Source organism: Cetorhinus maximus, chromosome 22, assembly GCF_964194155.1.
Source record: "Cetorhinus maximus chromosome 22, sCetMax3.hap1.1, whole genome shotgun sequence".
In the NCBI taxonomy this organism is placed as follows: domain Eukaryota; kingdom Metazoa; phylum Chordata; class Chondrichthyes; order Lamniformes; family Cetorhinidae; genus Cetorhinus; species Cetorhinus maximus.
In genome coordinates, this window is record NC_135900.1 from 8,409,555 (window position 1) to 8,433,233 (window position 23,679).

Sequence of the window (23,679 nt, forward strand, 5' to 3'; positions counted from 1 at the left end):
AACGGTTTTACGGCGGCAGGGCAATCAGTTTTACGGCAAAGAGCAGCTAGTCTCGCGAGATTGTGGCCTCAGGGCCAGTGAGAGACTCGGACAGAAAGGGTCAGGTAAATGGACATGATCCCAGATCAATGCTGGCCGTGTCGAAATGAGGAGATAAATTCTATCATTTATGTGGAGGTGACAGAATAGAACCGAGCAAAAAGGGAGAGGGAGCAAAAAGAGAAGAATCAAATTAACGTTCTCTGTGTCAGCAACTCTCCCAAATCTCTGCGCTCTCCCGATTCTGGTTTATTGCACATCCCGGATTTTAATCAATCCGACATTATCCAAGCCCTAAACTCCAGTATTACAGTATCGTTACAGCACCGCTGGCGGCCATTTGGCCTGTCCTATCCATGCTGGCTCTCCTGAGGAGCAGTTCACATAAGGCCACACCCCGCTACCCTTTCCCCAGATCCCCCCCCCCCACCCTTTCTGATATTTAGAAAATTCAGAACATTTACAGCACAGAAAGAGGCAACTCTGCCCATATGTCTGTGATAGCTGAAAAACGAGCCCCCCCCCTCGCCCCCTCTAAAAAGCCTAATCTTATTTTTCAGCACTTAAGTGCATAGTCCTGGAAGTTATAGGACTTCAGGTGCACATCCAGACACCTTTTAAATGAGTTGAGGGTTTCGGCCCCTACTGCCCTTTAAGGCAGTGTGTTCCAGATCCCTACCACCCTCTGAATGAAAAAAAAAAATTCCCCACCTCCCCTCTAGTTTTTCTACCAATCACTTTAAATCTATGCCTCCTAGTCATTGACCTCTCTGCTAGAGGAAATAGGTCATTCCCATCCACGCTATTCAGGCCCCTCGCAATTTTGTACATCACAATCAAATCTCCCAACAGCTTCCTCCATTCCAAGGAAAAAACCCCAGCCTATTCACTCTTACCTGATAGCTGCAATTATCCTGTCCTGGTAACAGCTTTGTAAATCTCCCGTGTACCCTTTCTAACGCAATTACATCCTCTCTGTAATGAGGTGATCAGAACTGCACACAATACTCAAGTTGTGGCCAAATTAATGTTTCATACAGTTCCAGCATAACCTCCCTGCACTTCTATTGCTCAGCTAATAAATGAAAGGATCCCATATGCCTTCTTAACCACTTTATCGATCTGTCCTGCTACCTTTGGGGATCTGTGGATGTGCACTCCCAAAGTCCCTCACTTCCTCTACATCTGTCAGTATCCTCCCATTTATTGTGTATTTCTTTGCCTTGTTTGGTCTCCCCAAATGCATCACGTCACACCAGGTTGAATTCCATTTGCCACTTGTTGCCCACCTGACCAGTTCATTGATATCGTTCTGCAGTCTACAGCGATCCTTCTTGCATTCAACCACGTGGCCAATTTTCATATTGTCTGCAAACTTCTTGATCGATCCCCTTATATTTACATCCAAATCGTTAATATGTACCACAAAAAGCAGGGGACCTAGTACTGAGCCCTGTGGAACCCCACTGGAAACAGCCTTCCAGTCGCAAAAACACCCATCAACAATTACCCTTTGTTTCCGGCCACTGAGCCAACTTTGTATCCAGCTTGCGACATTCCCCTGGGTCTCATGGGCTTTGATTCTTTTTAACCAATCTGCCATATGGAATCTTGTCAAAAGCCTTGCTAAAATCCATTAGACTGGACTACCCCCAACCATCTTCCTTGTTATCTCCTCAAAAAATTAAACAAGTTAGTTAGACACGATCTTCCCTTAACAAATCCATGCTGACTGTCCTTGATTACTTCGTGCCTATCCCGTCTCTCAGAATTGATTCAAATAATTTGCCCAGTACCGAGGTCAGACTGACTGACCTGTAATTATTCAGTCTATCCCTCGCTCAAGTTTTAAACAAAGGTAAAACGTTCGCAGACCTCCAATCCTCTGGCACCGCACCTGTATCCACTGAGGATTGGAAAATGATGGTCAGACCTTTCGCTACTTCCTCCCTGGTTTCTTTTATCAGCCTGGGGTACACTTCATCCAGCCCTGGTGATTTATCAACTTTCAAGGATGCTAATCCCTTTAATACTTCCTCTCTCTCTATGTTTATCACATTGTCCTCGACTACAATGTCTGCATTGTCCCCTTCTTTGTGAAGACAGGCACAAAGTATTCATTCAGAACCATACCCACTTCCTCCGCCTCCAAACATAGGTTACCTTTTTGGTCTTTTATGGACCCTACTCTCTCCTTAGTTATCCTCTTACTCTTAATGTATTGATAAAACATCTTTGGGTTCTCCTTGATTTCGATTGTCATTATTCTTTCATGCCGTCTCTTTGCTTTCCTAATTTCCTTTTTGATTTCACCCCTTCACTTTCAACATTCCTCTCAGCTTTTTGTAGTTTGAATTCTCGGTGTCTGACATAAGCTCTCATTTTCTGCTTCATCCTACCCTGTAAGCTCCTTGACATCCAGGGGGCTCTAGAAATGGCCGTCCCACCCTTTTCCTTTGTGCGATCATGTTTCCGAAGCCCTTGAGTCCCCTCTTTGAATGCCTCCCACTGCTGTGACACTGATTTACCTTCAAGCATTCCCTCCCAAAATCTCTCCACCTCCTTTAGCAGTCCCTAAAACCCACCTCTGCATCGCTTTGACCTGTCCTAATATCATCTTTAACTCAATGTCAAATGTCATCTGATAATGCGTTTTGGGTTGTTTTACCACACTCAAGGTGCTATTTAAATGAAAGTTGTTGAAAAATGCTGACTATTATTGGACCTTTCAATCCACATATTTCTTCTGTTTGTCGTTATTTATATTCAGTTCCTTGATATGAGGTTGGGACTGTTTTCCTTGGAGAAAAGAAGGCTGAGAGGAGACTTTATAGAGGTATTCAAGATCCTGAGGGGTCTGGACAGGGTAAATAGTGAGAAACTGTTCCCACTCGAGAGAACATCAAGAACTAGAGGGCACAGGTTCAAAATAATTGGCAAAAGGATGTGATGTGAGGAAAATTTTTTTCATCCAGAGGGTGGTTGGAGTCTGGAACAAACTTGCTGAGAGGGTAGTGCAGGCAGGTTCGTTTGAGGTATTCAAAAGGGAATTGGTTTGCTATCTGGAGAGAATGTGCAAGATTCTCTTGCACACTGCAAAGTGTGGGATTAGGTGAAGTGCTCTTTTGGAGAACCAATGCAGGCTCGATGGGCCAAATGGCCTTCCTCTGCACTGTAAAGATACTGTGATAATATTGGTATTTTTCGACAAATACAGAATATTATGAGTCTGCGGAGGTATTTAAAACATGAGCTTTATTGGAACATATCTTACTGTACTAGCTACATCTTCCACATGGCTGCAGGAGAGCATATCATGTGATATTATATCACTTCCTGTAATGTAACAATTAGAATTAACCCATTAACAACCCAAATCCAATATCTTTCCCCAACACCAAGTCTTTGATTCCCATTTCTATATTATGAAGACCGATCAAACAAACCACAACTTTAAACTCTGATGTTCGTTGCAGTCCTTAATCTTGTTTTCATCTCTTGGGTCCTCTTCTTTCCTCCATTCATATTATATGGACAATCCCTGTAAAGATCTACCAGAGTCTACCAGAATGGATCCTCTACTCTTTTGGAGGGGATTGGGGGTTTGAGTCCTGTGGGTGATCCCTCGCACTTTGCTGGGCAGGAGAGGAATTGGTTGATGACTCTGGTTCACCAGTCAGGTTGTCATCTGGATTGGTGGACGAATGCAGAAGCTCTGGCCGGTTTGGTTGGGTAGATGACCGCTTCCCCGGGCTAGAAGGTTGCTTCTGTGTGGCAAGCAGTGCACGTCTGTTCCATCCCACCATGCTGTGTCCGTGCTCTATTTGGATGTGGTGTCCGTTCAACCACTTGTCCATAGCGAGCTTGGTCTCAGGTCCGGTTTCGTTCTCTTGGTTGGAGGTCTAGCAGGTTCCACATCTGGCTACAACGATATTTGTCCTCTTTCTCTCTCACTTTGTCCAAGTCATCACCTTGTACTTGCGGTATAAGTGTGTACGTGGGAGGAGGGAGGTGAGTTCTCAGAACTCTGTGATCAATCTCCCGTCATAGGTGAGTAAATCATCAACTACCCTGAGGTGTCCTCTCTTCATGGTACTATCTGAGAATGGGATGGTGCGGCATGTATGCTGGTCGTCCTTTGACACGGTACAATACAGTAAAGTCCCGCTGTTCGCGAGTGTTTACGTTCCCGCAAAACTTTGCAAATGGCAAAATCACAAAGAAGGAACATGCTTTTGAATGAGACTCAATTGTATAGGTCCCAGCCATGCGAGGGCAGCATTGGTTTGGGCAGTTACAGTACAATACTCCATAATGACCTGTGTTTCTCTTAGACCTGCTGTGTATACTCCATATTTTTGCTTTTTGTTTCTGATTTCCAGCACTGGCAGTTTTATTGCCAACCCGTTTAAAAATCATGGTCAGTGAAAAAGAGAAAAACTCAGGTCCGAGGGGTAAAGTATATCCTGGAAAATTCCTCTCCGATTTCCCCCCCCCTCAGGTCACCGAAACCAGCCAAATTGGTCACATGAACCAAGGATTACAAAGATTTATAAAATAAACTTACATTGTTTTATGTGATTTCTGTCCTTGGCAGGAACTAAACCAGTTCCCTCTGAAAATATTCGGAGAGTCAGCATCTACCTCACTAGCCTGTATTATACTCCAGTGCCTCAATACTCTCCGAGAAAAGACAAACCACCTAATATTCAGTCTATTTCTACTCTCAAAGTAAATTAAGCGATCTGAGCTGTGCTCAAAGGCTGTACCTGTCAAAGAATCAGTGGTATTATCACTGGACTAGTACTCCAGGGTAATGCTCTGGGGACCTGGATTCGAAACCCACCATGGCAGATGGTGGAATTTGAATTCAATAAAAATCTGGAATTAAAAGTCTGATGATGACCATGAAACCATTGCAGGTTGATGTAAAAACCCATCTGGTTCATTAATGCCCTTTAGGGAAGGAAATCTGCCATCCTTACCTGGTCTGGCCTGTATGTGACTCCAGACCCACAGCAATGTGGTTGACTCTTAAAATGCCCTCTGAACAAGCGCAATTGGGGGCAGGCAATAAATGCTGGCCTAGCCAGTGATGCCCACATTCCATGAACGAATAAAAAAAAAATCAGTACAGAGGTTCAGACATTGCAAACGCGGATAAGCGAACATAGCTCCGGCGATGTGTACAAAGCAAAGCGCGGGTAAGTGAAAACATGAAGCAGGAAGTCGCGAAAGGTGGGACTTTACTCTCTGACTGGAGCACATTCTTCATTAGATTTCTGTGCATCTCCAATTTCACTGAGTTGTTGCTGCTGAGTTGTGGCTGTTGTCAATGCAAAGATTTCTACCTCTTCAACAAGGTCTACATCACCTTTTTCCGGTCCTTTCACTGGCATACAGGACAAAGCACCTGTTGTTTCCCTGGAACATACTCTGTCTCTGCACCAAACCTCATCATCCTCAGTCTGAATTGTAGTACTGGTGGAGACATTTTTGCTAACTCCTTAGAATTTAAGAGTTTTACTAAGGCCTTGTGCTCTCTCTCTATCTTGAAGTTGGGACCAAGAATATAATCTGCAAACTTCTCGCCAGCCCATGTAGCAGTTAATGCTTCTTTCTCTATCACTGCATATCCCTGTTCAGTCTGTCAGTGAACGGGACGTGTGGTAAACTGGTCTGCACTCTCCGTCCATCTGTATCTGAGAGTACAACTCCCAGTCCTGTAAAAGATGCATCTACAGTAATGATAGTGGGTAGTTCTGGGTGATAGTAAGCTAAAATATCAGGTGATATCAGCAGCTCTTTGATTTTGTCAAAGGACCTCTGTTGTGCTTCCTCCTAGCACTGTGTTTTGTCCTGTCATAATAAGTGATGTAGTGGCTCATTAACAACAGCTAGGTTGGGCAGGAACTTTCTGACTTGGTTTACCATACCCATGAATCTCTGGAGCTTAGTCATGTTCTGAGGAGCTGGAAATTCCTCGATTGCTGTCCTCTTCTGTGGACCAACTCTGACAACGGATGCATCCACAATATGCCCAAGGAACGCAACAGTCGGCTGTGAGAATTCACATTTGCCCTTGAGTGTCAGTCCTGCTTCCTGGGCATTGCACGCAGCGCAGCGCAGCTCGCACTTCAGTGTCATGTTCTGTCTAAGTGGATCCATGGGTCAGGACATCATCCATGTGACATACAACTCCATCCAATCCTTCGAGGATTTGACATGTCCTCTGGAAGATTTCTGCCGCTGACCTGATGCTGAACGGTAAGCTGTTGAAGTAAAACCTCCCAAACAGTGTAATGAAGGTTGTGAGCAACTTAGACTCTTCATCAAGAGGTAGTTGCCAAAAACAACTTTGCATTTAGCTTTGTGAAGATTGAACTCTTTCCGAATTTTGCTAAGCTCTCGTCCACAGACGAGTTAGGATGAACTTAGCGTAGAACTGCTTTGTTCAGCTGTTTAAGATCTACACAAATTCTGATAGATCCGTTGGGTTTTGGCACTGGGACCATCCCTGAGCACTAGGTTGTTGGTTCTGTCACACGTGAACTAACCCCTTGCTTCAACATAAGAGTCAATTTCCTTCTGTATTTTTGGCTGGAATGGACGAGGAACTTTCCTAGGTATACACTGGCTTTGTTTCTGCAGGTAGAGTGATGTGGCATGCTGCCCTCAGCTTTCCTAGTCCTGTGAAAAGCTGTAGGAATTCAGCTCTGAAATGTTTGAGCTGATCTGCTCACTTTCCAGTTCCTCTACCCTGCAAATCAGATGCAAGAAGGTACAGGCTTTCCTACTCAAAAGTGAGCAAATCTGGTTCTGAATCACATACAATGTTTCAGTGATTTCTCTCTCTCTACATCGAAGGGCTGCCTTCAGTTCTCCAATAACCTTGAGTTCTGTCCCTCCTGGCCCATATAGTTTTTTGGATGATGGCTGAAGAGAGCTTCTGGCCAACCACAATTCAGCATCAGAAAGAACTGAAACTGCTGCACCTGTGTCTAACTTAAATTGTATCTTCTTTCCCTCTACCAGGATATCAGCACTCCAGAAGCTTCCACTTGGTTCCCGGATCTCCCCAAGGAAAGGCTCCTCAATATCATGGACATTATCTACTTCATAGATCCTGCCACTCTTCAAAGGCTTCCCTTTGTGTGTGTTCTTGCTATGGCACATAGCCTGGAAGTGGCCCATCTTTCCACATAAGTGGCATTCAGCCTCTTTGGCAGGGCAGTTTTCACGCCTGTGTTTTTCCTTGCCGCACCAGGTACAGTTAGCTTGGGCTGTTGATGGACGGTCTTCCTGTCTCCCTGGCTTTTTTACAAAAGCTTTTCCTTTTTTATATTTGACATACTCTCCGGAGTTAGTTGCTTTTGAGATGGGTCTCTCCCTGTCACCTCGAACCACAGATCGATTCGGTTTACTGATCTCAGCTTGTCTGCTCAGTTGGATTGCCTTTGCTAAGGTTAGATCATCTCTCGACTGCAAGTGGTAAGACAAGGCATCATCCAACACTCCCACAACGATTCTGTCTCTGATCAGTTCATCTTTCAAGTTGCCATATTCACAGTCCTCTGCAAGTCTATACAGATCATTTATGAATGCATCAACACTTTCCCCATGACGTTGGGTACGTTTGTTAAATTTAGCCCGCTCAGCAATAATATTCTTTCTCAGATTGAAGTATGTATCAAGTGCTTTGATTACTTCCTCATATGTGGCTTTTTCCTCATCGATACCCTGCCTGACAAGGATATCATCCGCACAGTCACCCATTGCATATAACAGCGTACTGACCTGCTCACTGCTAGTCTTTGCAGTGAGACCTGACGCAGTGCGATATCTAGCAAATCGCCGATACCATCTTGGCCATGCTTCTGCTTGGTTGAGACCTGCAACCTTCTCAAAGATTTCCGGCAATGGTATAGACTTCTCCATAACTATTTTTTCAAGCCTTGCCACCATGAAATATTCTTGATCTTGTTTGACTAATGCAAAATATGTAATAAGTCAGCAGAGGTAAGCAAAACACAAGCTTTATTGGAACACATCTTCCAGTGAATGAAAGTGAGTCATGTGATATTACATCACTTCCTGTGATGTTATAATTCGAATTAACCCATAAACCACCCAATATAACACATTACATCTCCCCCAATTTTCTGATTCCTATTTCTCTAGTGTGAAGATCGAACAAACACTTAAAACTCTGGTGTATTGCAGTCCTTAATCTTATTTTCTTCTCTTAGTCCTATTGGCCAGTGGCTGTATGTTTCTAAGCAATTTCAGATTTTCAAGGGTTTCTGGTCATCAGTTTTTTATTTCAGAGTTACATGGGTTTTATTTCACTTTTTAAAAAAAAAAGTTAGTGGCTATTCCCGATTTGCAGTGATTGTTTGCAAATTGTGGAGCTTTTGTGCTGGTTCGTGGAGGAAATGTGCAGCCGGGTTGGTTTGGACAGACAGAGAGAGAGAGAGAGGGGGGGGACAGTCTGTAGCTCGGACACTCCGCCCGCAGCGGCGGTTGCTGCCCGACCCCTACGAGCGGCGGGAAATGAGGGACAGACCGGATATAGAGGCGGGATCTGGTTGCGGACGGACCGGATGTGGAGGCGGGAGCCGGTTGCGATCGGACCGGAAGGGCAGGCGGGCGGGAGTTGGACAGCTGCCTGGAGATGCCGCCGTGCTGAGACGGGAATTTAGCGCACGGCGGGCGGAATCTTTGAGCCAGAGGGAGCGCCGCCGAGGTAGGGGAAACAAGACAATAGGAGTTGAGGCAACACTTGGGGTCTGGGGAATGAAGAAGGAGGGGGCCCAATGAAGGGGGGTATCTAGGGGACAGAGGGGCAGCAGGAGAAGACTGAGGAGGTTTGAGAGAGACCAGGGGCACCAGCTTTTACGAAATAAAATGAGGAGCACTAGCCAAGGGGAGGCAAATGCTGGTGACCGTAAGTCTCTCACAGGCTACCCTAAAAATAAGGGACAACATGCATTCCTTAAGGAGCACAGAGCAATCAGTTAAAATGGGGGACAGTTGGTCACCCTGGACTGGACTGGACTGTGAGCCCAGAAAGTAAAACCTCAAAGCACCTGATACAAATCTGGTATTAATCTGCCAGATATTGTCCTATGTGAAGAGATTGAGTAGATTAGACCTATGTTTCCTGGAGTTTAGAAGAATGAGTGGATCATTACAGTCCATGCGATAAAGATTGTAGCAGTTTTGCTACAACTGAGTGGCTTGCTGGGCCATCTGGAGTAGTGTGTGCAGTTTTGGTCTCTGTATTTATATACTTGCTTTGGAGGCAGAATAGCAAAAGTTCACTAGATTGGTCCTTAGGATCAGGGGGTTGTCCTTTGATGAGAGGTTGAGTAAATTGGGTTTATATTCTCTGGCGTTTAGAGGATATCTCATTGATATATACAAGATTTTGAAGGGGCTTGATGGGGTAGACACAGAGATTGTTTCTGCTGGTTGGGGAATCTAAAACACGAGAGTTGTGTTGCATATTGATTCTAACATCCTGTGTGGTTTAACACCTTGAGGGTTTCAGACAGTGCCTTTGTGTTTGAATGACCCATTCAATTTGATAAAAACAAAAAGCTAAAAGCTACTGCGGATGCTGGAAATCCAAAACAAAAACAGAATTACCTGGAAGAGCCATGAAGGCTCGAAACATTAACTGATTTCTTCTCCGCCGATGCTACCAGACCTGCTGGGTTTTTCCAGGTAATTCTGTTTTTGCATTCAATTTGATAACCCTTTTGGATTGGTTTCAGGAAAGGGCATTGATTTAATTTGGTCAGGAATGTTCCTTTTCTTTCCTCATGAGACGAAGGAGTGGTTTCAATCCACAAATGAAGTCAGGTGACCCCCACCAGGCAGCCATCTTTTCAGCCTTTTGTGTCCAGTTTTAAAACACACATTAGTTTGAAGATCAGAATAGGACATGCCGGTACTGGAGGTGACACTTCAGCTGCTCTTCTAACCTGCATAGCCACTTAGTGGTAAATGTTTCAGACATGTTTGATGGTCCTCTACCTGGAACTGTTCCTTTCCCTTTGGGAACTTCAAAGTTAGTATTCTTGGATTGCAGCATCCACCTGTGATGTCCTCTACACAGCTGCCCAGAATCCTTCTTTTTGATAGGATTGGACGACATATTTGCAGGATTTTAAAAAAAAATTCTTTCACAGGATTTGGGCATTGCTGGCTAGGCCAGCATTTATTGTCCAGCCCTAATTGCCCTTAAGGCGGTGGTGAGCCACTGCCTTGAACTGCTGAAGCCCATGTGGTGTAGGTACACCCACAGTGCTGTTAGGGAGGGAGTTCCAGGATTTGGACCCAGTGACAGTGAAGGAACGGTGATATATTTCCAAGTCAGAATGACATGTGACTTTCTTTCTTTCTTTCTTTCTTATGACTATGCTTGGCTGGGTTGAAAAAGGCACCAGGAGGAAGCTCGTTTGGAGCATAAACATTGGGTTAGAATTATTGGGCCAAATGGCCTATTTCTATGCTGGAAAATTCTATAAAATTCAACTACAAGCCTTTCTTATTTTTGTGCATATTTGAGTCCACGGATGTGCAGACAATCTGAGCACCTAAAGCACGAGAGGTGACAAGCTGTCTCTATTGCTTGTTAGTGGATTGTTGCTTCTTCACCTGTGCCTGACTTGTTATGTCAGGTCAGATGTTCACATTCTGGGACTGGAGACCATGTACAATGTGAAAGAAGTCCTGGAGTTGACTGTCTGCCCTTTTCTTTAGAACACTTAGAGATATCCCTGACTGGCTGGTGTCCAGGTGGATATGTCATCAGTGAGTTAGACCGTAAGACAGAGGAGCAGAAATTAGGCCATTCGGCCCATCGAGTCTGCTCTGCCATTCAATCATGGCTGATAGGTTTCTCAACCCCATTCTCCTGCCTTCTCCCCGTAACCTTTGATCCCCTTAACAATCAAGAACCTATCTATCTCGGTCTTAAATACGCTCAATGACCTGGCCTCCACAGCCTTCTGTGGCAATGAATTCCATAGATTCACCACTCTTTGGGTAAAGAAGTTTCTTCTCATCTCTGTTCTAAAAGGTCTTCCCTTTACTCTGAGGCTGTGCCCTCGGGTCCTAGTCGCTCCTTCTAATGGAAACATCTTCCCCAAGCCCACTCTATCCAGGCCTTTCAGTATTCTGTAAGTTTCAATCAGATCCCCCCTCATCCTTCTAAACTCCATTGAGTATAGACCCAGAGTCCTCAAATGTTCCTCATATGTTAAGCCTTGCATTCCTGGGATCATTCTCGTGAACCTCCTCTGGACCCTCTCCAGGGCCAGCAGATCCTTCCTGAGATACGGGGCCCAAAATTGCTCACAATATTCTAAATGTGGTCTGACCAAAGCCTTATAAAGCCTCAGCAGCACATCCCTGCTTTTATATTCTAGTCCTCTCGAAATAAATGCCAACATTGCATTTGCCTTCCTAACTACCATGTCAACCTGCAAGTTAACCTTAAGAGAATCCTGGACTAGGACTCCCAAGTCCCTTTGCACTCCAGATTTCTGAATTCTCTCCCCATTTAGAAAATAGTCTATGCCTCTTCTTCCTACCAAAGTGCATGACCTCACACTTCCCCATGTTGTATTCCATCTGCCACTTCTTTGCCCATTCTCCTAACCTGTCCAAATCCTTCTGCAGCCTCCCCGCCTCCTCAATACTACCTGTCCTTCCAACTATCTTTGTATCATCTACAAACTTAGCTAGGATGCCCTCAGTTCCTTCATCTAGATCATTAATGTATAAAGTGAAAAGTTGTGGTCCCAACACTGACCTCTGCGGAACTCCACGAGTCACCGGCTGCCATCCTGAGAAGGACCCCCTTATCCCCACTCTCTGCCTCCTGCCAGACAGCCAATCTTCTATCCATGCTAGTACCTTGCCTCTAACACCATGGGCTCTTATCTTACTGAGCAGCCTCCTGTGCGGCACCTTATCAAAGGCCTCCTGGAAGTCCAAGTAGATAACATCCATTGGCTCTTCCTTGTCTAACCTACTCGTTACCTCCTCAAAGAATTCTAACAGATTTATCAGGTATGACCTCCCCTTGATGAAACCATGCTGACTTTGCCCTATTTTATCATGCACTTCCAAGTATTCTGATATCTCATCCTTAATAATGGACTCTAACGTCTTACCAACGACCGAGGTCAGGCTAATCAGCCTGTAATTTCCCGTCTTTTGCCTCACTCCCTTCTTAAACAGGGATGTTACATTAGCGATTTTCCAGTCCTCTGGGACCCTCCCTGACTCGAGTGATTCTTGAAAGATCACCACTAACGCCTCCACTATCTCTTCAGCTATCTCCTTCAGAACTCTGGGGTGTAATCCATCTGGTCCAGGTGATTTATCCACCTTCAGGCCTTTCAGTTTTTCTAGCACCTTCTTGGTAATGACCACCATACTTACTTCTGCCCCCCGACTCTCTTGAACTTTGGGGATGTTACTCGTGTCTTCCACCGTGAAGACTGACGCAAAGTACCTATTCAATTCCTCCGCCATTTCTTTGTTCTCCACTACTACTTCTCTAGCATCATTTTCCAGCGGTCCAATGTCCACTTTTGCCTCTCTCTTACCCTTTATATATCTAAAAAGCTCTTGCAATCTTCTTTTATATTACTGGCTAGTTTACCCTCATATTTAATCTTCTCCCTCCTTATTTCTTTTTTAGTTGTCCTCTGTTGGTCTTTGTAGGCTTCCCAATCCCCTGGTTTCCCACTGCTCTTTGCCACATTGTATACTTTCTCTTTAGCTTTTATGCTGTCCCTGACTTCCCTTGTCCGCCATGGTTGCCTCGTTCTCCCTTTAGTATGCTTCTTCTTCCTAGGGATGAATATTTGCTGTGTCTCCCAAGTTACTCCCAGAAACTCCTGCCATTGCTGTTCCACTGTCTTTCCTGCTAGGCTCATCTCCCAGTCAATTCTGGCCGGCTCCTCCCTCATGCCTCTGTAGTTGCCTTTATTCAACTGTAATACCGTTACATCTGATTCCAGCTTTTTCCTCTCAAATTGCAGGGTAAATTCTATCATATTATGGTCACTTCCTCCTAAGGATTCCTTCACCTTAAGCTTCCTTATCAAATTTGCCTCATTACGCATCACTAAATCTAGAATTGCCTGTTGAGACTAAGTTGTGTTTGCATGGACAGTTATAGCCAGGAACCTCAGTGAGTTAGTCTTGATTTAATGTTAGAAACGCTATTGGAGATTGATGTTCATTTAAATTCGCAGAATCACAGAATTGTTACAACGCAGAAATCTGAGGAAAAGAGTCAGATTGCCAAAGGAGGACTATAGTAGTTGTGAACTGATCAGTGCCTGCGCACACTTCGAAAATGCTGATGTTGACAGGGCAGCCAAGTGTATATTCTTCATTAATTTTTAATGAAATGCCAAATTGATGGTAGAATTTTGCTAAAACTATGACTTTAGAAGATTCTTGAGAATGGTTCCAGGGATGAGGAAATTCAGTTATGAAGATAGATGGGAGAAGTTAGGACTGTTTTCCTTAGAGGAAAGAAGGCTTCGAGGAGGGATTTGGTAGAGGTATTCAAAATCATGAGGGGTCAGGACAGAGTGGATAGGGAAGGACTGTTCCCATTCATGAAAGGATCAAGAACGAGAGGGCACAGATTTAAAATAGTTAGTAAAAGGAGCAAAAGGGATATAAGAAACTTTTTACGCAGTGAGTGGTTTGGGTTTTAATGCATTACCCGAGAGTGTGGTGGAGGCAGGTTCAATTGAAGCATTCAAAAGGGAATTAGACTGTTATCTGAAAAGGAAGAACATGGAGGGTTACGGAGAGAAGTAGTACTGGATGAGTTGCTCATTCACTGAGCTGGTGCAGACATGATGAGCAAAATGGCCCCCTCCTGCACTGTAACAATTCTGTGATAGGGAATACGATTTCTGTAAGCTTATTGTCAGTCAGTGGGCCTTTACTTATACGGCACTCTGGTTACTCTATTGCATAGCCCTAGTGCATCTCTGAGTTTGAACCCTGACAATTGTAAACTCACTTGCAGAATGCTGAATACTGAAATGGTCCAGATAATGTCAATCCAGCAACATGAGCAGAAAGGAAATTGCTTTCCCTGTATATTATGGAACAGTAGAATTTTCTGTGAAATCAAAAAGAAAGAAATCACATTTGTATGGCACCGTTCACAACCTCAGGGTGTCCCAAAGCACTTCACAGCCAGTGAAGTTCTTATGACATGCAGCACTGTTGTAGGAAATGTGGCAGCCAATTTGCGCACAGCCAGGTCCCACAAACAGCAATGTGAAGATAACCAGGGAGGCAGGGGTGCAATGGGAATGTCACTGGACTAGAAATCCAGAGGCCCACGGTAATGTTCTGGGGACATGGCTTCAAATCCCACCATGGCAGCATGAATTTAAATTCAATTAATAAATCTGGAATAGAAATGCTGACCAAGAAACTATCATCAGGTAATGTAAAAACCCATCTGGTTCATTACTGCCCTTTAGGGAAGGAAATCTGCCATCCTTACCTGGTCTGGCCTACACATGATTCCATTTCCACAGCAATGTGGCTAACTCTTAACTGCCCTAGTAGTTGGCCTAGCAAGTCCCTCAGTTCAAGGGCATTTGTTTTTATTCATTCATAGGGTGGGCTTTGTTGGCTGGGCCAACATTTAATTCCTTTCCCTAATTGCCCTTGGGAAGGTGGTGGTGAGCTGCCCTCTTGAACCGCTGCAGTCAATGTGGTGTAGGTACACCCAGAGTGCAGTTAGGAAGGGAGTTCCAGGATTTTGACCCAGCGACAGTGAATGAACAGCGATATATTTCCAAGTCAGGATGGTAAGTGACTTGGAGGGGAACTTCTAGGTGGTGGTGTTCCCATATATCTGCTGCCCTTGTCTGTCTAGATGGTAGTGGCCGTGGGTTTGGAAGGTACTGTCGAAGAAGTCTTGGTGAATTCCTGCAGTTCATCTTGTAGATGGTACACACACTGCTGCTACTGTGCGTCGGTGGTGGAGGGAGTGAATGTTTGTGGATGTGGTGCCAATCAAGCAGGCTGCTTTGTCCTGGATGGTGTCAAGCTTCTTGAGTGTTGTGGCAGCTGCACTCAAGGGGCGATGGTTGGATTCTCTCTTGTTGGAGATGGTCATTGCCTGACACTTGTGTTGCGCTAAAGTTACTTGCCAGTTGTTAGCCCAAGCCTGGATATTGTCCCAGTCTTGCTGCATTTGGACAAGGACTGCTTCAGTATCTGAGGAGTCACGAATGGTGCTGAACATCAGCGAACACCCCCAAGATGGAAGGAAGGTCATTGGTGAAGCAGCTGAAGATGGTTGGGCCCAGGACACTACCCTGAGGAATTCCGGCAGCAATGTCCAGGAGCTGAGATGACTGACCTCCAACAACCACAACCATCTTCCTTTGTGCTAGATATGACTCCAACCAGCAGAGAATTTTCCCCCTGATTCCCATTGACTCTAGTTTTGCTAGGGCTCCTTGATGCCACACTCTGTCAAATGCAGGCTTGATGTCAAGGGCAGTAACTCTCACCTCACCTCTGGAGTTCAGCTCTTTTATCCATGTTTGAATCAAGGCTGTAACGAGGTCAGGAGCTGAGTGGCCCTGGCGGAACACAAATTGGGCATCGATGAGCAGGTTATTGCTAAGCATGTGCCTCTTGATAGCACTGTTGTTGACCCTTTCCATTACTTTACTGATGATGGAGAGTAGACTGATGAGGTGGTAATTGGCCAGGTTGGATTTGTGCTGCTTTTTCTGTTTAGGACATACCTGGGCAATTTTCCACATAGCCAGGCAGATTCCAGTGTTGTAGCTTTACTGGAACAGCTTGACCAGGGGTGCGGCAAGCTCTGCAGCACAGGTCTTCAATACTATTGCCGTAATATTGTCAGGGCCCATAGCCTTTGCAGTATCCAGTGCCTTCAACCATTTCTTGATATTGCGTGGAGTGAATCTAATTGGCTGAAGAAGGCATCTGTAATGTTGGGGACCTCTGGAGGATGCTGAGATGGATCATCCACTCAGCACTTGTGGCTGAAGATTGTAGCAAATGCTTCAGCCTTATCTTTTGCACTGATGTGCTGGGCTTCTCCATCATTGAGGATGGGGATATTTGTGGAGCCACCTCCTCCATTGAGTTGTTAAATTGTCCACCACCGTTCACGACTGGATGTGGCAGGACTGCAGAGTTTAGCTCTAATCTTTTGGTTGTTGGATCGCTTAGCCATGCCTATCACTTGCTACTTATGCTGTTTGGCACACAGTCCTGTGTTATAGCTTCACCAGGTTGACATCTCATTTTTAGGTATGCCTGGCGCTGCTCCTGGCATGCCCTCCTGCACTCTTCATTGAACCAGGGTTGATCCCCTGGCTTGATGGTAATGGTAGAGTGAGGGATATGCCAGGCCATGAGGTTACAGATTGTGTTTGTGTTCGAGTACAATTCTGCTGCTGCTGATGGCCCACAGTGCCTTATGGATGCCCAGCCTTGATTTGTTAGATCTGTTTGAAATCTATCCCGTTTAGCACAGTGATAATGCCACACAACACGATGGAGGGTATCCTCAATGTGAAGGTGGGACTTTGTCTCCACAACGACTGTGCGATGGTCGCTACTACCAATACTGTCATAGACAGATGCATCTGCGGCAGGCAGGTTGGTGAGGATGAGGTCAAGTATGTTTTTAGGGCTGGGTACCAAATGCTGGCCTTGCCAGTGACGTCCACATCCCATGAAAAAATGTGATCTGCCCTTTGTCTATTCCTCTGATTAGATTAAATCAAATCACTTGCCCAAGGAACCCCACCATCCTCTATCCTTTGTCCAGAATGAGGGCGATTCTAGCCCATTGATAGATCAACCAGACTTATCAGGACTTGAGCTTGAATTTTTTTTAATTCATTCACAGGAAGTAGGCTTCACTGGCTGGGCCAGCATTTATTGCCCATCCCTAGTTGCCCTTGAGAAGGTGGTAGTGAGCTGCCTTCTTGAACTGCCACAGTCCATGTGGTGTAGGTACACCCACAGTGCTGTTAGGAAGGGAGTTCCAGGATTTTGACCCCGACACAGTGAAGGAACGGTGACACATTTCCAAGCCAGGATGGTGAGTGACTTGGAGGGGAACTTCCAGTTGGTGGTGTTCCCATCCATCTGCTGCCCTTGTTCTTCTAGATGGTAGTGGTTGTGGGTTTGGAAGGTGGTGTCTAAGGAGCCTTGGTGAATTCCTGCAGTGCAACTTGTAGATGTTACACACTGCTGCATAGGTGGTGGAGGGAGTGAATGTTTGTGGATGTGGTGCTTATCAAGTGGGCTGCTTTGTCCTGGATGGTATCAAGCTTCTTGAGTGTTGTGGGAGCTGCATTCGCCTAGGCAAGTGGGGAGTATTCCATCACACTCCTGACTTGTGCCTTGTAGATGGTGGACATGCTTTGGGGAATCAGGAGGTGAGTTACTCGTCGCTGGGTTCCTTGCCTCTGACCTGCTCTTGTAGCCACAGTATTTGTCTGGCTGGTCCAGTTCAGCTTCTGGTCAATGGTAACCCCCAGGATGTTGATAGTACGGGATAATAACATTGAACATCAAGGGGCAATGGTTGGATTCTCTCTTTTTGGAGATGGCCATTGCCTGACACTTGTGTGGTGCGAATGTTACTTGCCACTCGTCAACCCAAGCCTGGATATTGCCCAGGTCTTGCTGCATTTGGACATGGACTGCTTCAGTATCTGAGGAGCTGTGAATGGTGCTGAACATTGTGCAATCATCAGTGAACATCCCCACTTCTGACCTTAAGATGAAGCAACTGAAGATGATTGGGCCTATGATACTACCCTCAATAGGCCCCTTTGACACATGTAACTGGGGAGACTCACGTGGGACAGCTTTTCCTCTTTGCTTAATGCAAGTATTCGGGACCAACAATGAGATGCACACAGAAGGAAGCCCACACGCAGATGCTGACAGAATGTGCAGTCAATCCAATGCTTGCCTCTTTCCATTTGAATGTCTGTTATTGGTGAGTGACCATTCATTTGGGAATGAGCATGCAGGATGATTCTCTCTCTCCTCCTGGTTGTAATCCCATCCCTGCAGCTGAAGCCAGACAGTAAATATTTTTAAGAAAACATTTCAAGTGAACTCTGAACAAGCTGACCTATATAATTGTTTCATTTTAGTTTGAGTGACTGGTTTATTGTCCTGCCAGCTCTTGTGATTTCTGAAGGCACGCTGTGCACCTGGAGCTAATCTCTGAAGGTATATTGTTCTGTGCAGTAATGTGTGCCAAGTGATATTGTACAATATGTAAATATTTAACCGTATGAAGTATAAGGAATTTCCAGAAAATCTCCATAGATTAGCACCTTCTACACAAATACTTTCGAGGGGTTCAAGCATACATTCATGAGGTCATATTTAATCCTGAGTAATGTAAATATGCATTGTGTATACAAGGTAGGGAATTACCAAGGAAACCAAGTCCCTTCACGAAGGACGAGCAGAGTGTTGTGCAGACTTGCTTTAAATTATTGCTTCCATTTCAGAACGACAAGGGAGCCTCTTGCCCATCGTCTTGTGGCAGCTTGTGGTGATTTTTGATAGCCCTTTTCTGCACAGATCAAAATTGTATAAAAATTGTGGGATGATCAGTTCAGTATAGATTGAGAAGAAATATATACTTTTGTTTATCTGTTCATGGGTTGCGGGAATTGCTAGCTAGTCCAGCATTTATGGCCCATCCCTAATTGCCCTTGAGAAAGTGGTGGTGAATCACCTCCTTGAACTGCTGCAGTCCTTGTTCTGTAGGCATATCCACAATTGCTATTAGGAAAGTATTTCAGTATTTTGACACAGCAACAGTGAAGGAATGGCAATATTGTTCCAGGCCAGAATAATGTGTGGTTTGGCTGGGGAAACTTGGAGATGCTGTTCCATGCATCTGCTGCACTTGTCCTTCTAGGTGGTAGAGGTCAGGGGTTTGGAAGGTGCTGTTGAAGGAGCCAAGTTGGTTGTAGGTGGTATTCATGGCATCGGTGGTGGAGTGAGTGAATGTTGAAGATGGTGGATTGGGTGCCAATCGAGTGGGCTGCTTTATCCTGGATGATGTGAAGCTTCTTGAGTGTTGTTTGAGCTGCACGTTTCTAGGCAGGTGGAGGGTAACTTCTGACTGCAGCCTTTCAGATGGTGGGCAGGCTTTTGGGAGTCAGGAGGTGGGTTACTTACCGCAGAATTCCCAGCTCCTGACTCTCTTGCAGCCACAGTGTTTATGTGGCTGGTCCAGTTAAGCTTCTGGTTGAACCAGAATCAAAAATATCAAAGCTTTATATTATACGTTCTGCTTACTTTTTCATAGAGGAGGTGGAAGCAGAAATATTTTTAAAATGCTGTTTTCATTTTTTGCAGCAGCCCGTGAGAATGGCTGAGGTGAGTTGGAAGGAGATCGTTTTGTTGACTGGGGTGGTGGCCGTGTGTTACTGGAACAGCACTTCTTGTGGATTCGTCTTTGACGATGTTTCTGCCATTCTGGACAACAAAGACCTGCATCCTTCTACACCATTGAAGAACCTTTTCTGCAATGACTTCTGGGGAACTCCTATGACAGAGGTAACGCCACTTCTCTGACTATCTGATCTCAACCACAAGAATTTTTTACTTTGTGAATACGCCTACTTATTTTTCAAAGTTTTTAAAGTCGATTTTAACTGACTTCAACAATATAGGTGTTAAACTATCTTAAACAGATACCTGGTCAACATTTTATCATTACCATATTCAGATCTCAGTTCTTCATAGAATGGAGGGATATGGGAAAGGGCAGGAAAGCGGAGTTGAGGTGGAAGATCAGCCTTGATCTTATTGAATGGTGGAACAGGTTTGAGGGGCCATTGGGGAACTTCAGCTCCTACTCTTCTCAAAATCAAGTAGAAATCCTATAAAGTATAACACATACAAAACGATTTATAGGATTTCATGCATACTTTTGTTACCTCTATACTTGATTATTCCAATATTTTCCTAACCATCCAACCACTCCGTAAACTCGGATCCAATACTCGGCTAATTCACACCGCCACTCCTTCCCCTACCACCCTGTGTTCACTGAACTACATTGGCTCTTTTTCTGGAAATGCTACGAATTTAAAATTCTCATCCTTTGGTCAAATCCCTCCATGGACTTGCACCTTTCTATCTCTGTAATCTCCTCTAGCCCTACAACCCTCATTGATCTCAAGCTCTCCAATTCCTGCCTATTGCACATCTGATTTCCTTCACTTCACCACTGGTAGTCGCACGTTCAGCAGTCTTAAGTCCTGGAGTTCCCTGCCTAAATCTCTCTGCCTCGCTATCTCTCTCGTCCTTTAAGATGCTCATTAAACCTTAAGCCTTCAGCTGAGTTCGACCATGCATTCTAATATTTCATGTGGCTCGATATCAAAATTTGTCTTATAATATTCCCATGAAGCACTTTTGGGGAGGCGGGGTTTACTATGTTAAAGCTGCTATATAAATATAAGTTGTTTTTGAATACTTTGAAGATCAGTAACACTTTGTACAGTGTGCTCCTGTTAATTCAAAACTGGTTAATTTAAACAAATTGCATTGCCTTGGTGTTTATTAAAGGCCTTTATATATCAGGAGTGGCTTCTGAAATGTTCAAAGGTTTGCAAGTGTTGCACACTCGGTGGGATTGAAGTCTCTTTGCAGTTCTGTTCACCAGCAAGTCTTAGTTTTGCAGCTGGTACCATTAACCATCATTTCAGATTGTGTGCAAAGAAACAAAAATTACTTTTAGCAAATGAAATGACCTGTGAAAGTTTAGTGAATGAGGAAACAGTTCTCATTTGCTCCCATTCAAAACTTGAAGCCAAAGCCTCCAGCCCAATCTATGAGACACAATGTTTTAAGTCCTGGTCAGGTTATGACGTGCCCCTGGATGGTTAGTTACCAAACCTGTGATGATTTTGCAATGACAGCTGCGAAGTTTTAAGAGTTGTGCTCTGCGACAAGAGCTAACTTGATTCCTTTGGGGATTCAGACACCAAAATGTGTACAAATCAGATTTTTGGAAACAAGCTATAACAACTGCATTAAAATATCACTTTTAACATATTAAAGCACCCAAAACTCTTTACAGAAGCATTACCAGAAATTTGACACAGATATTAGGACAGGTGACTAAAACCAGGCCAAAATGGTAGGTTTTAAGGGGCGTCGGAAAGGAGGAGAAAGAAAGAGGGCCGTAGAGGTTTAGGGAGAGAGCCAATGTCAGTCAGCAAGCACAGTGATGATGGGCAATGTCCCAAGTAAGCTGCGCAGTAATGAGGAATGTGCCTTGCGGGGGACAAGAAGGCTGCGCACAAGCAACGTTCCCTTGTTGCAGCCACGTGGCAATCTTATAAAGGGAGCACATAATGCAACAGGCTGGCTATGCACAGCAACCAGAAATTAGAGGGAACATTGGTGTTGGGGCGAATGGAACAATGCAAGCTGGGAGACGGGCAGCAGAGTTTTGGATGAGCTTAAATTTATAGAGGGTTGAAGATGGGAGGCCGGCCAGGAGTGTAGTGTGTTGGAATAGTCAAACCCAGCCCTAATAAAGGCATGGGTGAGGGTTTCAACAGCAGATGAGCTGAAGTAGGATGGAGTCGTGAGTGGAAGTAGGTGTTCCTAAGAGAGTTTAATCTTCCAGTTAGGGCTGTGTTCGCAGCCAGTGCGTGCATGCACAGTTGCATGCTGATGGTAGGCCCTGCTTAGCAGCTGCCATCTTTATGGGGGCAAATGCAGCAGGGCCCGTGCTCAATCATATAAGTTATTCTTTCTATATATATATATATATATTCTTTTCCCTTTCGCTTGTTTCGCTGTTAAGCGTTCAGTGTTGTGCTCAGTTTTTATTTTAAGTTGTGCTTTGCTAATTTCGAGTAATGTAAATCTGGGAAATCAACTGGCTACTCACATGCCACATTAATTTTGGAGAACTGTCAGGCAATTGGAGAGCTGACACAGGCTAATAAAAAGCCTGCAAAAATGCTCATGGTGAAATGCTGCAGCTTTATGTTATATCACTGGTGGAACCACTGGAAGGAAGTTCATAACAGTCTAGTTTTTGCTGGCACCCTGTCTCCTCCAAATAACATCATTAGTTTCTCCACATGCAGATAAGAGCACATCCGCAGACGGGTAGCAGCGGCCAGTTTGCGTGGCCACCTTGCGCTGGCAGGAGGCACAGTAGAAAATTAGACCTAAACTATTTAGGAGCTATAAGAGGAAGCTCTTTTTCACATACACATGTTATCAGAAGCTCCCTTCAAAAGGCTATAAATGATTGAGTGTTCAAGACAGATTGATAAATTTTTGTTTGTGTTTCAAGGGATATGGGAAGAAGGTGGGTAAATAGAGTTGTTGTACATATCTGCCATGATCTAATTGAATGGCAGATCAGATTGGAGAGACTGAATGGATACTCCTGTTCCTAAGTCTGATAATGAAAATGTTATTGTTCATCTACTCAGATTTCCATCACACTCCTTCTGGCCAGATACGTTCCTGTTGAAGTCGCCACTCAGTAAGGCACGGATCCTCCAAGCAGTGAAGGATCTGTGAAGATGGAATGTATCGTCCATCATTGTTTTTATAAAGCAAAGTAAATACTGGATTTTAGTGTTGCAGAATAATTTAATCTGATCTGCCCAGGGCTTGTGACAAGAGTGTGCATGTTATATTCTTTCAGTCACTGCAGTTATATGTACAAGCTGCTGAAACACATTTCCTCTCAGTTTTGTTTTTACTGTATGTGTACAAACTTGGCAGGAGACTTTACTCAGCCAGGGTTTAGTGACTAATGAAAAATAAATGAAAGGCTCCACAGCTGCACCCAGTTAACCAATCGACCTGCTGCAGATGCATCTCTCCATTATAGTATTGATGAGTGACCACCGCACAATCCTTGTGGAGACAAAGGATATCCTCCACCGTGTTGTGTAGCACTACCACTGAGCTAAATAGGATAGATTTTGAACAGCTAACAATTCAAGACTGGGCATCCATGAGGTGCTGTGGGTCATCATTGGCAACAGAATTGTACTCAACCACAATCTGTAATGGCATACCCCCCGATATGGTAACTCTACCATTACCATCAAGCCAAAGGATCAAACCTGGTTCAATGAAGAGTGCAGGAGGACATGGCAGGAGCAGCGCCAGGCATACCGAAAGATGAGAACTACAGTGTGAGCAGCATGCAATAGGCAGAGCTAAATAATCCCACAACTAACAGATCAGATCTAAGCTCTGCAGTCCTGCCCCATCCAGCCCTGAATGGTGGTGGACAATTAAAACAGCTCATGAAGGCTCCACAGATATCCCCATCCCCAAGGATGGATGAGCCCAGCACACCAGTGCAAAAGATAAGCATTTGCAAGAATCTTCAGCCAGAAGTGCTGAGTGGATGATACATCTCGGCCTCCTTCAGAGGTCCCCAGCATCATAGATGCCAGTCTTCAGCCAATTCAATTCGCGCCATGTGATATTAAGAAACTGCTGAAGGCACTGGATACTGACAATATTCTGGATATAGTACTGAAGACTTGT

General features: G+C 44.6%; 1 protein-coding gene across 2 annotated transcripts in view; it reads left to right on the forward strand.

Annotated features, from left to right (window-relative positions):
- Positions 1–8,646: 8,646 nt before the first annotated feature.
- The window catches only part of tmtc3 (transmembrane O-mannosyltransferase targeting cadherins 3), an 83,735-nt gene continuing 68,702 nt past the window's right edge, over positions 8,647–23,679 (forward strand). Inside the window, exons 1-2 of one of the 2 annotated variants that reach the window (XM_078567747.1) lie at positions 8,647–8,785; positions 19,492–19,692. In XM_078567747.1, coding sequence (XP_078423873.1) covers positions 19,504–19,692 — 189 coding nt within the window. In that variant the 5' untranslated portion in view covers positions 8,647–8,785; positions 19,492–19,503. The remainder of the gene's footprint in view (positions 8,786–19,491; positions 19,693–23,679) is intronic. The other variant, XM_078567749.1, reaches the window with a different exon arrangement.